Raw genomic sequence first — 12,582 nt, 5'->3', positions numbered from 1 at the left:
CAGCGAGCGGGCTCTTCCTGGTCTCCTAGCAACCGGCGAGCCAGGGCGGGGCCGCCGGGGCCGCCCTTTCTATGAGCTCACTTCCCAGGGCCTCCGCCCGGGAGGAGGAGGAGGGTGGTGGTTCGGCCTGGCGCGAGCCCCGCTGCTGCCAGTCTCCCTCAGGCTGGGCTGAGGGCGGTGGGAGTATGGAGCAGGGGCTGTCCGCCATCACTCTGTATTGCGCCCCAGCCGCCGTCGCTGTCACCGCCTTCGCCATGGAGCAAGAGCAGGTCAGTCTCTTTCCCCGCCACTCCGCCCAGGGACCCTCTTCGGCGGCGGTGGGGGAAGCCGCTCACCTGACCCAGCCTCCTCCTTCTCCCCCTCCTCCATGACACCTTCAGCCCGGCTCTCGCCATGCCTCGGTCTCCGCCCTGTCTGAGGGGAGAAGAAGGGGCAGCCCTGCCCTCCTTTGCCTGGCGCAAGGGGGTGTGCTGCGTGCGCCCTTCCTCGCTGCAACCTTTGCCTTCCTCACAAACAGGGTCTGCTAAGGGGAGCCTTTGGCGTCTTGTCTTATGGAGGTCGCTGCCGGGGTGCAAAGCGCTTAAAGGCGCCTCCTCCATCGCTCCTTGGAAACCACCTACAATTTCCCTAAATGTGCAACTCGCGCATGCTTTATTTGCAGCCACCACCTGGCCTGTGGGCGCTGTGCTTTCCCCCCAACTTATTTGTATGCTGCTGCCACTTCCTCCCCCTCCCCGTGCCGATCGCGCTGCTTTTTTTCCTAGTCCTGTGATTCCTGGTGGTGATGATGCTGGGTGTGGTTAGGACCCGGTTCAGTATTGGCCGAACCTTGGAAGGTTGTAAAGAGAGGTTTGTGTAATTGCTTAAATACTGTCGTTCAGATGGCCTACATTTTTAAAGCAGCATAGCTTACAGGGAATGCTATACCTGTGGGCTGGAGGTGTTGCCCATCTTTTCAGAAGAAGCTGGTTACGGACAAAAAAAGAAAGGGGGAAAAAAGAGAAAAGGTTCTCAGCAGTTCTCAAAAAGCAGGTTTTTTTAAAAAAAGAAATAAAAAACAAAACAGTGTCACATCTGAACACTTTAGGAATGAACATGGTTCTGTCTTTTAAGCACCGGAACATCTTCATTTCATGATAACAGGATTGTGCTAATTCCCCCGTAGAACAGCTAGACTATTTCATTGGTAAAAACACGATCTGAAAAGAATTTTGTAGTGAAGCCGGTTAAACAGTTCATTCTTAACTTTTCACAAATCCAGGACTAATCCATTCTGTTTTACAGGGCTTCAAGATCCAGAATTCTTAGTATTTATAATGTCATCATTTGCATTTAATAAATTAACTAGTAGCCTGTTTTTCACATACATATGAATAAATTCGCAAATACCATTTAATCAGCAAATTATTATGTGCACCATCTACCTTCTGCCTTGATATTACCTTTGTACTTCACATATATATCAGCTGTTCTGATTTCTTCGAGCTCCTCCTGTAAGCAGATACCTGTTACAAATCGGCCTGTTTAATATTACATGGACTGGCTTTGACTTTCACCTGTGAAAACTTGGCAAAAGCAGTGACACACATGTAAAGGATGCTCTTTAAGAAAGTGCCTTAGGAGGCTAAATAGTTCATAAAGCTTTTGTTGTTTGTATACTTCTGGGTACAAAAACACTGATGGATATTTAATAAAATTAATGCTTGAGTGAAACTGTAAAGAAGGGACGCTCAATGTTAAATACAAATAAGGGGGGGAATTTAAACTGGCACGATACATTTTGTTTACATTCTTTTGCAATAGGAACAAATAGGCATTGATCTAATATTTACTGAAACAATTTTATGTGGGTCTACTTTCTGCAGGCTGGCTTTCTGGATTTTACTGGTCCTAGTCCAAATTCCTGCTCAATCAGGGATTTCTTGGGTAGCCTTGAGCAAATTTATTGTGTCACAACCTCACTTACTAGCTGCAAATTCAAAATAAGTATGATTTGCTTCCCAGATTGTAGGGATAGATGAAAAAACTTGGAAATAAAGTGACCAGGAAGTAATGGCTATTTTATATAGGCATTTAACAACATGTGGCAGTGTTTATTTATTTATGAAGCTCCTTCACATGTGTCTCAAGGCAATTTACAAGCATTCCATAAAATTCATTTAAAATTAGACTTTCCTGTGCCCCCAAGCTGTGGGTGAAATATAATTGTAAAACTTATTGAAGATTATTTTGTGGGGGTCTGCAAAGAAGTTGAACTTGCTCTAGAGCCATTTAACAACAACAACAAAACATTAATTAATTTATTTATTACTTTGGAGAAACACGGTACTTATACCCCACCCATCTGGCTGGGTTACCCCAGGCACTCTGGGTGGCTCCCAACAATATTAAAAACACGATAAAACATCAGACATTAAAAACTTCCCTAAACAGGGCTGCCTTCTATCCTTCCCTTATCACGTGGGCATTTTTGCAACTGACAAGTTTCCCTCTCTTTCAGTTGCATGCAAATGGCGATAGAGGCTTTGAGAATGTGGAACTTGGAGTCATCGGAAAAAAGAAGAAAATTCCAAGAAGGGTCATCCACTTTGCAAGCGGAGAAACCATGGAAGAATACAGCACAGATGAAGAGGAGGATGAGCAGCAGGAGAAAAAAGACCTCTTGCCTTCTGTTGATCCAGTAGGTTTGTTTCTGAGATTTGTTTGTTTTTCATGATGCATTATGTTACCCAAATGGAGTAATAAAATTCTGTTAACTCTTACCTTCTGATAAATCTATTTGCATAGGAAGAGGACTATTCACCATAATGTGGTGTCTTTTTAAAAATATAGGCAGCAATCATTTTGTGTGGGAGTTCCATTCCTAGCCGCCACATGTAGGTTGAACGTGCATAAGCCTGTCCTGGCCTGCGATGCCCTGTTCTGCACCCGTTTTGCCCCACCCCTGTTCTGCCCTCTACCGGGTCCAAAAGGACCTGTGTGTTGGCAGTCACGCGTCAATTGGATGCATGCAAAATGGCCTGTACACAGTTTCAGATCTCTGTCAGTGGTGGACCTTGGGGCCTCAAATTTCAGCAATGCCCTGTGTGATGCCAAGATTTGGTGCCCCTGCCTCTTACGCTACATTCTAAATCATAGCTGTGGTGGTTCTCCCCCCCCCCCCCCCGCGCTTTGTGCCCAGTGAGACTGATTTGGTCATGGTCCCTAAATCTGCCTCTGTCTTAGTTGGCCAATGAACTTGCAATATGGCACTAGACAACCTGAACTATTTTAGCCACAACCCTCCACCCCACCCCCATCTGAAATAAGGTAATGAGTCTGACCTTCCTTGCACTGTTCTAAGAGTACAGTCGTACCTTGGATCCCCAACAACTTGGTACTCAGACATTTTGGCTCCCGAACACAGCAAACCCAGAAGTGAGTGTTCCAGTTTGTGAACGTTCTTTGGAACCCGAATGTCTGACGGGGCTTCTGCAGCCAATCAGAAGCCGTGCTTTGGTTTCTGAAGGTTTTGGAAGTCGAATGGCTTCCGTTCGACTTCCAAGGTACAACTGTACTGAGATAATGGCTTGGATGCAGAGTAGCACAAATGAAACTCTGCTTGTATAATGGAGTTTTCCCTCCCTCCCTCCCCCTACACCAAAAAGCAGTTCCTTAGTGTTGAGAACATTCTTGAAAAGTGAAGAATGGGTATTGGAGAGACTGCAGTGGGAGAGATGAGTTGATAAAAATTGGGTAGAAGAAAGTGGAAACTCAGAATGGAAACCAATATTTGTAGTGTTTTGAACATTTGATTACAGGTAGGTAGCCGTGTTGGTCTGGATCGAAGTAAAATAAAAAAATTCCTTCAGTAGCACCTTAAAGACCAACTAAGTTTTTATTTTGGTATGAGCTTTCGTGTGCATGCACACTTCTTCAGATACAGTGAAATGGAAGTTTCCAGGCACTTATGTAGAGAAGGGGTGGGGAGGGGTGGGGATGGGGAGGGGGGATCACTCAGAAGGGTGGTGGAAATGGGTGATTGACTGACTGATAGCTGTTGATGACCGCAAACGACTGCAAATGGTTTTGCATGAAAAAGCAAGGGTTGAGATGGCTGAAGATCGCTTATCATGTATAATGAGATAAGAACCCGATATCTCTGTTCAAACCAGGTCCCTCCATGGTTTTGAGCTTGGTGATAAGTTGCAATTCAGCAACTTCTCTTTCCAGTCTATTTCTGAAATTCTTTTGTAGTAAGACAGCTACTTTGAGATCTTGTATAGAATGTCCTGGGAGATTGAAGTGTTCTCCTACTGGTTTTTCTGTCTTCTGGTTCCTGATGTCAGATTTATGTCCATTTATCCTTTGGCGTAGGGTTTGGCCTGTTTGTCCAATATAGAGAGCTGAAGGGCACTGTTGGCATTTGATGGCATACACAATGTTAGAGGATGAGCAATTAAATAGTCCTGAGATGGTATGTTGGATGTTGTTGGGGCCAGTAATGGTGTTGTCTGGGTGTATGTGGCAGCAAAGTTGGCATCTGGGTTTATTGCAGGCTCTGGTACCAGTGTCCATGTTAAGTCTGGTGGTTGTATTATTGTGGGTGAGGAGTTGTTTAAGATTGGGTGGCTGTCTGTAGGCAATGAAAGGTCTTCCTCCCAGAGCTTGAGAAAGGGAGCGGTCATTGTCCAGGAGAGGCTGTAGATCTCTGATGATGCGTTGTACTGTTTTAGCTTGGGAGCTGTATGTGATGACTAGTGGTGTTCTGTTATTTTCTTTTTTGGGTCTGTCTTGCAGCAGGTTCTCTCTAGGTATCTGTCTGGCTCTGTTGATCTGTTGTTTAACTTCATCAGGTGGATATTTTAGTTCTAAAAAGGTTTGCTGTAGATCTCTTAGGTGAGATTCTCTGTCTGTAGAGTTGGAACAGATGCGGTTGTAACGTAAGGCCTGGCTGTATACGATGGATTGTTTGGTATGTTTGGGATGGTAGCTAGAAGCATGTAGATATGTTTGTCTGTCAGTTGGTTTTCTGTATAAGGTGGTGTCTATACGTCCATCCTGTATTTTTATAGTAGTGTCCAAAAAATGTATTTCTTGCATAGATTGGTTCATTGTTAGGTTGATGGTGGGGTGAAAGTCATTGAATGTCTGGTGGAAGGTTTCCAGGGTCTGTTGTCCATGTGTCCAGATAATAAAAATATCGTCAATGTATCGCAGGTACAGGAGAGGTTTGAGTGGGTAGGAGTTAAGGAAACGTTGTTCTAAATCTGCCATGAAGATGTTGGCATACTGTGGGGCCATGCGGGTGCCCATGGCTGTGCCGCTGATCTGGAGGAACAGGTCATCACCAAATTTGAAGTGGTTGTGGGTAAGGACAAAGTGGCAGAGTTTGGTAGCAAAGTCCGCTGTGGTTTTATCTGAAATGGTGTTCCTTATGGCTTTACAAGCCATAAGGAACACCATTTCAGATAAAACCACAGCGGACTTTGCTACCAAACTCTGCCACTTTGTCCTTACCCACAACCACTTCAAATTTGGTGATGACCTGTTCCTCCAGATCAGCGGCACAGCCATGGGCACCCGCATGGCCCCACAGTATGCCAACATCTTCATGGCAGATTTAGAACAACGTTTCCTTAACTCCTACCCACTCAAACCTCTCCTGTACCTGCGATACATTGACGATATTTTTATTATCTGGACACATGGACAACAGACCCTGGAAACCTTCCACCAGACATTCAATGACTTTCACCCCACCATCAACCTAACAATGAACCAATCTATGCAAGAAATACATTTTTTGGACACTACTATAAAAATACAGGATGGACGTATAGACACCACCTTATACAGAAAACCAACTGACAGACAAACATATCTACATGCTTCTAGCTACCATCCCAAACATACCAAACAATCCATCGTATACAGCCAGGCCTTACGTTACAACCGCATCTGTTCCAACTCTACAGACAGAGAATCTCACCTAAGAGATCTACAGCAAACCTTTTTAGAACTAAAATATCCACCTGATGAAGTTAAACAACAGATCAACAGAGCCAGACAGATACCTAGAGAGAACCTGCTGCAAGACAGACCCAAAAAAGAAAATAACAGAACACCACTAGTCATCACATACAGCTCCCAAGCTAAAACAGTACAACGCATCATCAGAGATCTACAGCCTCTCCTGGACAATGACCGCTCCCTTTCTCAAGCTCTGGGAGGAAGACCTTTCATTGCCTACAGACAGCCACCCAATCTTAAACAACTCCTCACCCACAATAATACAACCACCAGACTTAACATGGACACTGGTACCAGAGCCTGCAATAAACCCAGATGCCAACTTTGCTGCCACATACACCCAGACAACACCATTACTGGCCCCAACAACATCCAACATACCATCTCAGGACTATTTAATTGCTCATCCTCTAACATTGTGTATGCCATCAAATGCCAACAGTGCCCTTCAGCTCTCTATATTGGACAAACAGGCCAAACCCTACGCCAAAGGATAAATGGACATAAATCTGACATCAGGAACCAGAAGACAGAAAAACCAGTAGGAGAACACTTCAATCTCCCAGGACATTCTATACAAGATCTCAAAGTAGCTGTCTTACTACAAAAGAATTTCAGAAATAGACTGGAAAGAGAAGTTGCTGAATTGCAACTTATCACCAAGCTCAAAACCATGGAGGGACCTGGTTTGAACAGAGATATCGGGTTCTTATCTCATTATACATGATAAGCGATCTTCAGCCATCTCAACCCTTGCTTTTTCATGCAAAACCATTTGCAGTCGTTTGCGGTCATCAACAGCTATCAGTCAGTCAATCACCCATTTCCACCACCCTTCTGAGTGATCCCCCCTCCCCATCCCCACCCCTCCCCACCCCTTCTCTACATAAGTGCCTGGAAACTTCCATTTCACTGTATCTGAAGAAGTGTGCATGCACACGAAAGCTCATACCAAAATAAAAACTTAGTTGGTCTTTAAGGTGCTACTGAAGGAATTTTTTTATTTTACTTTGAACATTTGAGTATGCTGTAGAATGTATATGTGTTTATTTAAACAAGACGAACCCAGGTTTCTGTTTGTATCCTGAGGGGTGTTAAGTGTTCTGTTTGGTATGTCAGTTTTGTTTAACCAACCCTTTTCTGGATTTGTGGTGTTGATGGATGACTGAGGACAGGGGTAGGGAACATCTGGCCCTCCCATTGTTGTTGAACTGCAACTCTCATCAACCTTGACCATTGGTCATGCTTCCTGGCAGTGATAGAAATTGGAGTCCAATAGCATGTGCGTACAAAAAAATTACTTCTGTGCATTTCAGAGAATACATGTGCAGAATAAAGGATTATTTCTTTTTTCAGCAACGTATTGGCCTAAATAAACTATGTTGTATAGTCAACGCAGTGCCATCCTATCCTGTTTTGGTCTTGTTTGGTCCTCCCAGAGCTGATTTTTTTATACATACAGACACTAAAATGTTCAGCTGCTTCTGTAAGGATTCTTGAATACTGTGTTGCAATATATTTAGGGGCAAAGTCCTGTTTGAAATAAACATGCAACTAGGTCAACAACATCAGTACAATTCAGGTTTGTTGCTTTGAGTTTACTCAGCTTCTAGAAGGAAATATTTTACTGAATGCAATGAATTTTACATCAGACATGCCCTATTACCAGGCCAAGATCTGGCATCCTGAATAGCAATTCTGTCTCAGAACAGAGAGAGGTACTATTGACTTGCATTGTGTTGCAAGGAAGGCAGAGAGAGAAAGATGCTGGAGTGCAGAATGCAACTGTGTCCAAAGCATAGTGGAATAGAATCTGCGAAAAACAATCCGTCCTTTTTACAGCTTCATAGTACACTTCATAAGCCTTCTTTGTGTGACATTTTATTATACAAATTTAAAATGAAATGGCTGTAGAACCATCTTCTGCTGTATAACTTGCTTTCATTATAGTATTCATGATAGGATAAATGTTTTTATTTATTTATTTGTATACCGACTTTCATTCTAGAGTTGCAGAACAATATACAAAATAAAGCAACAGTAATCATAAATACCATACATTAAAACACAGTAGAAAACATTAATTTATAATATAACACTTGAAGCTTGGCACTAAAAACCAGCAAATGTTAGGACAAATAAATAGGTCTTCAAGAAGTGCCAAAACATCATATTGTGGTACAGCTGAGAAAGGATTGCTGTCACCTGTGGCATATTGTGTGAGCCCCAGCAATATAAATGAGGCAGAGAAAAAGAATATCCCCAGCTGAGCTCTGGCGCCTTGGCAAAAATGCTGTAGGATTTCTATACAGACGAATAAATGGTCTGTTTTCTGACAGTGTCATGTTGATAGCTTATTATTTCAGTTGTGGTATAAAAGGATACATTTACAAAGACTAGCATCTGCTCATTAAATTTGCCTTAGTGAACTGACATATTAGGACTTTTAATGGAAACACAGCAGCCTTAAAAAATGGAACTTTGCTGGTGTTGGGTTCTTTATGAATATAGGCAGAACCTAAAATAAAATGGTTTGCTTCTGGTCTGAAATCATAGCTTTAATGATATACAGACTTATTTCAAAGCCTGCACTTATAAACCAGAAGTACGTATTCACCTACCCCTGCCTATGACTTCTGCCTATGACTATGCACAAAAATCTACTTAGGTAGCTAAAAAGAATAACAACAAATGAATCTATATAGAAGTTCATAAAATTGGGGGGAGGGGGGTTCAGCCTGTGAACTGTTGTTTCACCAGAATGGGCCAGGGAATACAAATGTGCATTTTTCTTCCTTCAGAGATACCTTGGTTTTTGCAAATGAGCATTGAGAACATTGAATAATAAATAAAAGAAGTGTGCATGCACTTGAAAGCTCATACCAAAATATAAACTTAGTTGGTCTTTAAGGTGCTACTGAAGGAATTTTTTTTATTTATTTTGCTTCGACTCAGACCAACACGGCTACCTATCTGTAACATTGAATAATAAGTTTGTAATGTTTGTTCATGCCTTTTTCTGTAGACCCCACATAAGTACATTTGCTTCTAAGGGTCCTGAGTATTTACAATTTCTGTAAGAAGTAGTTGGAGCTTCCACTCACACATTAGGATTTTCCCTTCCCTGAAAAGTCCTGCCAGAAAGCGTGGGGGGGGGGGGCTTGGACAGCCTTCCTGCAGGGTAGATAGTTGCAGTTGTAAAAGAAATTCAGAAAGCCCGTATGAAAGCGCTTGGGCATACATGCAGGGCTCTTAAGATTCTGACTCCATTTAAGGACTTGATCAATACCCAGAATAGATTAAAGTGTTTGTATTTAATTATCAGTTTCTTCAGGTAAGAACTAGCCAATCTTCATGTCGATAAAGCTTTAGTTTTGAAACATGCCAAGAAGAAAAGGTTTATGTTTTACACTGCATTTTTATTTACAGCAGGTTAATTATAACTTTACTTCCTTGCATTGTTAATGCATGTCAGATATAAAGATTTCATTTTTGTAAACTTTCTGGTGTGGCAAATTCTGCATTTGCAATGGCAAATTGGCTCCTAAATGCTATTGCCATCTTACGTATTGTATCTGCAGAATTGAGGAGGTGAGAGCAGAGCAGATGCTTTGCATGCAGAAGGTTCCAGGTTCAATTCCTAGCATGTGCAGGTTGTTGGCATCAGTTTGTTTCGGGAGACAATGGAAGAGTGTGCCATTGGGGGTGTGTGGGTGTGAGGTCAAACCGTTGGAGAATTACAGTGCCTGCTGTGGCTGGAGAAACCAATATGGGAGAGACATGTTTTACTGCAGGTGGGGCAAATGAAGGTGTCTGGTTTTGCTGCTACATGTGCACCACTGTGTTTCCATCAGACTATATTGGGATAGAGGGACAAATTGTCTGACTTGGTTTAATGAAGATTTCTATGTTTCTACATTTATGCATATATTCAGAAGCACAGGATATAAGTAATATGATTTTCTATCTGATTGGAAGAGCTATAATTTATGCATGTGAACATTGGGAAAAGAAGGCATTGTGTCTTGTTGCCAAGAAAATATATTCAGGGTGGGTATTCTACCATTAGGTGCCACTACAAAAAAGGCCCTGTTCTTGGCAGCTTAGCAACTGAAATTCATCTCCGTGATAAACAATTTAAAATGTTAGAGGAAGGTATGGTGAAGAGATGAGGGCAGTGTGTTTTCAGGTCACTTTTCCTGGTTCTCCCCCCCTTCCGTTGGTGGTGTTGATCTTGTTATACCCAAGTCAACCAATAAAGACATTCAGTGTTGCATTCATCGATAGCCTTAGGCAAGTGGAAGCACTTCTGCTCATGCATGGCTGGACAACTGAATCCCACCAATTCTCCCTACACATTGCAGCCCATTACTCCCTCTGGCAAGCTGCTCCTGAGGGTTGGGAACAGTATGGGAACTGTTGCAGAGGGCTGTACTATGAAGAGGGGTCAATGAAAATTGGATGCCCTGCTTGTACAAGCAGAAGTACTTCCACTTGCCTAACACCACCATTGGATACAACTTACACGAGACACATGAAATAAATTAAAAGTCTTTCAGATGTGTAACATAAATGAACTTAACCTTTATTTATTGCAGGCAACACTAACTTGGGGGCCCTATTTGTGGTTTCAGATGCTAAGAGTAGCCACATCAACACTATCAGGTATTTATTTATTCTCTGTCTAACTGTGTCTAAGAACTACAGAAAACAAAGTAAGTTATAATGAAGTGTCCAGTGGTATGAGACTGAAAGGACAGGCATGAAATGAAGGCATGAAAGTGATAGTTACTGATATGCAAAAACCCAAATCATTCCTTAACCTGCAGAAGGAAGTCTAGTGAAGTGTTGAAAGCTCCCATTTACTTGGTTTATCCAGTGTTTTCCTAAAAGTTTTAAAGGAGGCACTGAATACTATTTTTCCTCACAGAAGTATGTCTAGTGCTGCATATTTCAGTGCCTACACTTCGCTATATTCTGGCATGAGTGGGTGGTATATTACTCTGAAAAATATATTACAGTGAAACACAGTCTTCATTTTCTACACATGCCTTCTGTTCTGCTTCATAAGTTGATTGAAAGATGCAGCACTAGGGTACAAAAGTAGATAACTTTTTATTGCAATTAATGTTACGACCTCCTTTCTTGTTGACTGTTCCCCTTGGCTTCTCCCTTCAGTTTATTCTATCATTTTATGAAGTCACCGGGGGGGGGGAGTCTCAGGTGGGACTTGGACAGATGGGGGGCGTGGTATTTTTTTAAAAAAATATTAAAAGTCACAAGAGAAGTATTGCACACATTGACCACCAGGTTATTATGTGAAGACGTATGTGTAATTTGTGGACAGACTTAGGATGATGAAAAGCTTTTAGTAAAAGGGAAAGTTTGTGGTAGTTTCCCCTGCCCTTTTTCAGGTTGTGTGTGTATACCTGCTCATCCAGCATTTGATACCTGCAAGCTATAAATACTCTGAGCTGAACGATTGTGGCTTCTTCACTTGACTGTAGAGCAGATAAGTATAAGGAGGAGGCTAGCTCAAGCAGCTCTAGCCCAGTGACCCACTGTGCAGCGACGACACATCTTGCCATCTTTTGTTTAATACATCTAGTTTACCATTGAAACACCTTTGGGCCTGGTGTTAAAGCACTAAAAGGGGAGTTGGAATAGCCTTGTTCAGGTACATTTGAAGAAAATTTAAACATACTGTACAGCAATCTATTTTAGTGGGAATTTTCATGAAAAGCCCAAACAACCTTCACTCTGTACGGTTTTAGGTGTAAAGGGTGTAGTCTTTTATCATCTGTTCTGTGCTGTCACTTTTTATTTGGTTTCGTTTCCATAGTTTGTGTGGTTCATGTTTTGGCTTGTACAAGTAGACACAAAAACTAAGGAAGTAGAATAATGGGGGGAAGCCCCTTCCGGCTGCTTTGTTAATGTTTCATGTTTTTATACTGTTGTAAACTGTTGTGATATATATTTATGATACAGTGGTATATAATCATTTAAATAAATAAATGTAAGATGGTGCAGAATGCTAATGGGAAACTGCTCACAAGTTTGCTTGGTAAGGCTGCAACATTCATAAATGTGTTTTATTTATTCAGTGTGTGACTTCCTTGGTGAAAAGATTGCCTCTGTTTTGGGAATCAGTACGCCAAAATACCAGTATGCCATAGATGAATACTACAGAATGAAGAAAGAGGTGTGTGCCTTTTTGTACCCTTTTAACAGTGTAGGAATTACAAACAGATTTACTAAAATGTACTGCATAATAGTCTGGTTTCTTAAAATGGTTTAAAGATGTCATATTTCATTCTCTAAAAATCTATCCATGTCAACACATTTTATTCTGTAGTTAACTTGTTTTCACTCTCCCCTTTAAGTCCATTTGACAGGACATTTTTTTAATGGGAACTTAAGAGTACATCCCAGATGCAATCTTTTCAGGAAAACATGCTTGGTTGTATGTACTTTTCAAATTGACTTTAACCTACGTTGGCCTAATATTATATGAAATAGTTTGCTACACTGGAAGGAATTACATGGTATGGGGTATCAATTTAAACTGAG

At 41.8% G+C, this 12,582-nt stretch overlaps 2 protein-coding genes across 2 annotated transcripts in view; both read left to right on the top strand.

Moving 5' to 3' along the window:
* SRP54 (signal recognition particle 54) overlaps window positions 1-12,582 on the top strand; it is a 41,498-nt gene that overhangs the window by 21,388 nt on the left and 7,528 nt on the right. Inside the window, exon 16 of the mRNA XM_060272941.1 lies at window positions 12,117-12,214. Coding sequence (XP_060128924.1) covers window positions 12,117-12,214 — 98 coding nt within the window. The remainder of the gene's footprint in view (window positions 1-12,116; window positions 12,215-12,582) is intronic.
* Window positions 101-10,604, top strand: FAM177A1 (family with sequence similarity 177 member A1). Its single transcript, XM_060272954.1, has 3 exons — window positions 101-269; window positions 2,501-2,680; window positions 8,814-10,604. Exons 1-3 carry the CDS (start codon window positions 186-188, stop codon window positions 8,835-8,837), a joined length of 288 nt encoding a protein of 95 aa, XP_060128937.1. The 5' UTR covers window positions 101-185; the 3' UTR covers window positions 8,838-10,604.

This window comes from Zootoca vivipara, chromosome 1 (genome assembly GCF_963506605.1).
Source record: "Zootoca vivipara chromosome 1, rZooViv1.1, whole genome shotgun sequence".
Lineage (NCBI taxonomy): Eukaryota > Metazoa > Chordata > Lepidosauria > Squamata > Lacertidae > Zootoca > Zootoca vivipara.
This window is presented reverse-complemented; position numbering and strand designations above follow the sequence as displayed.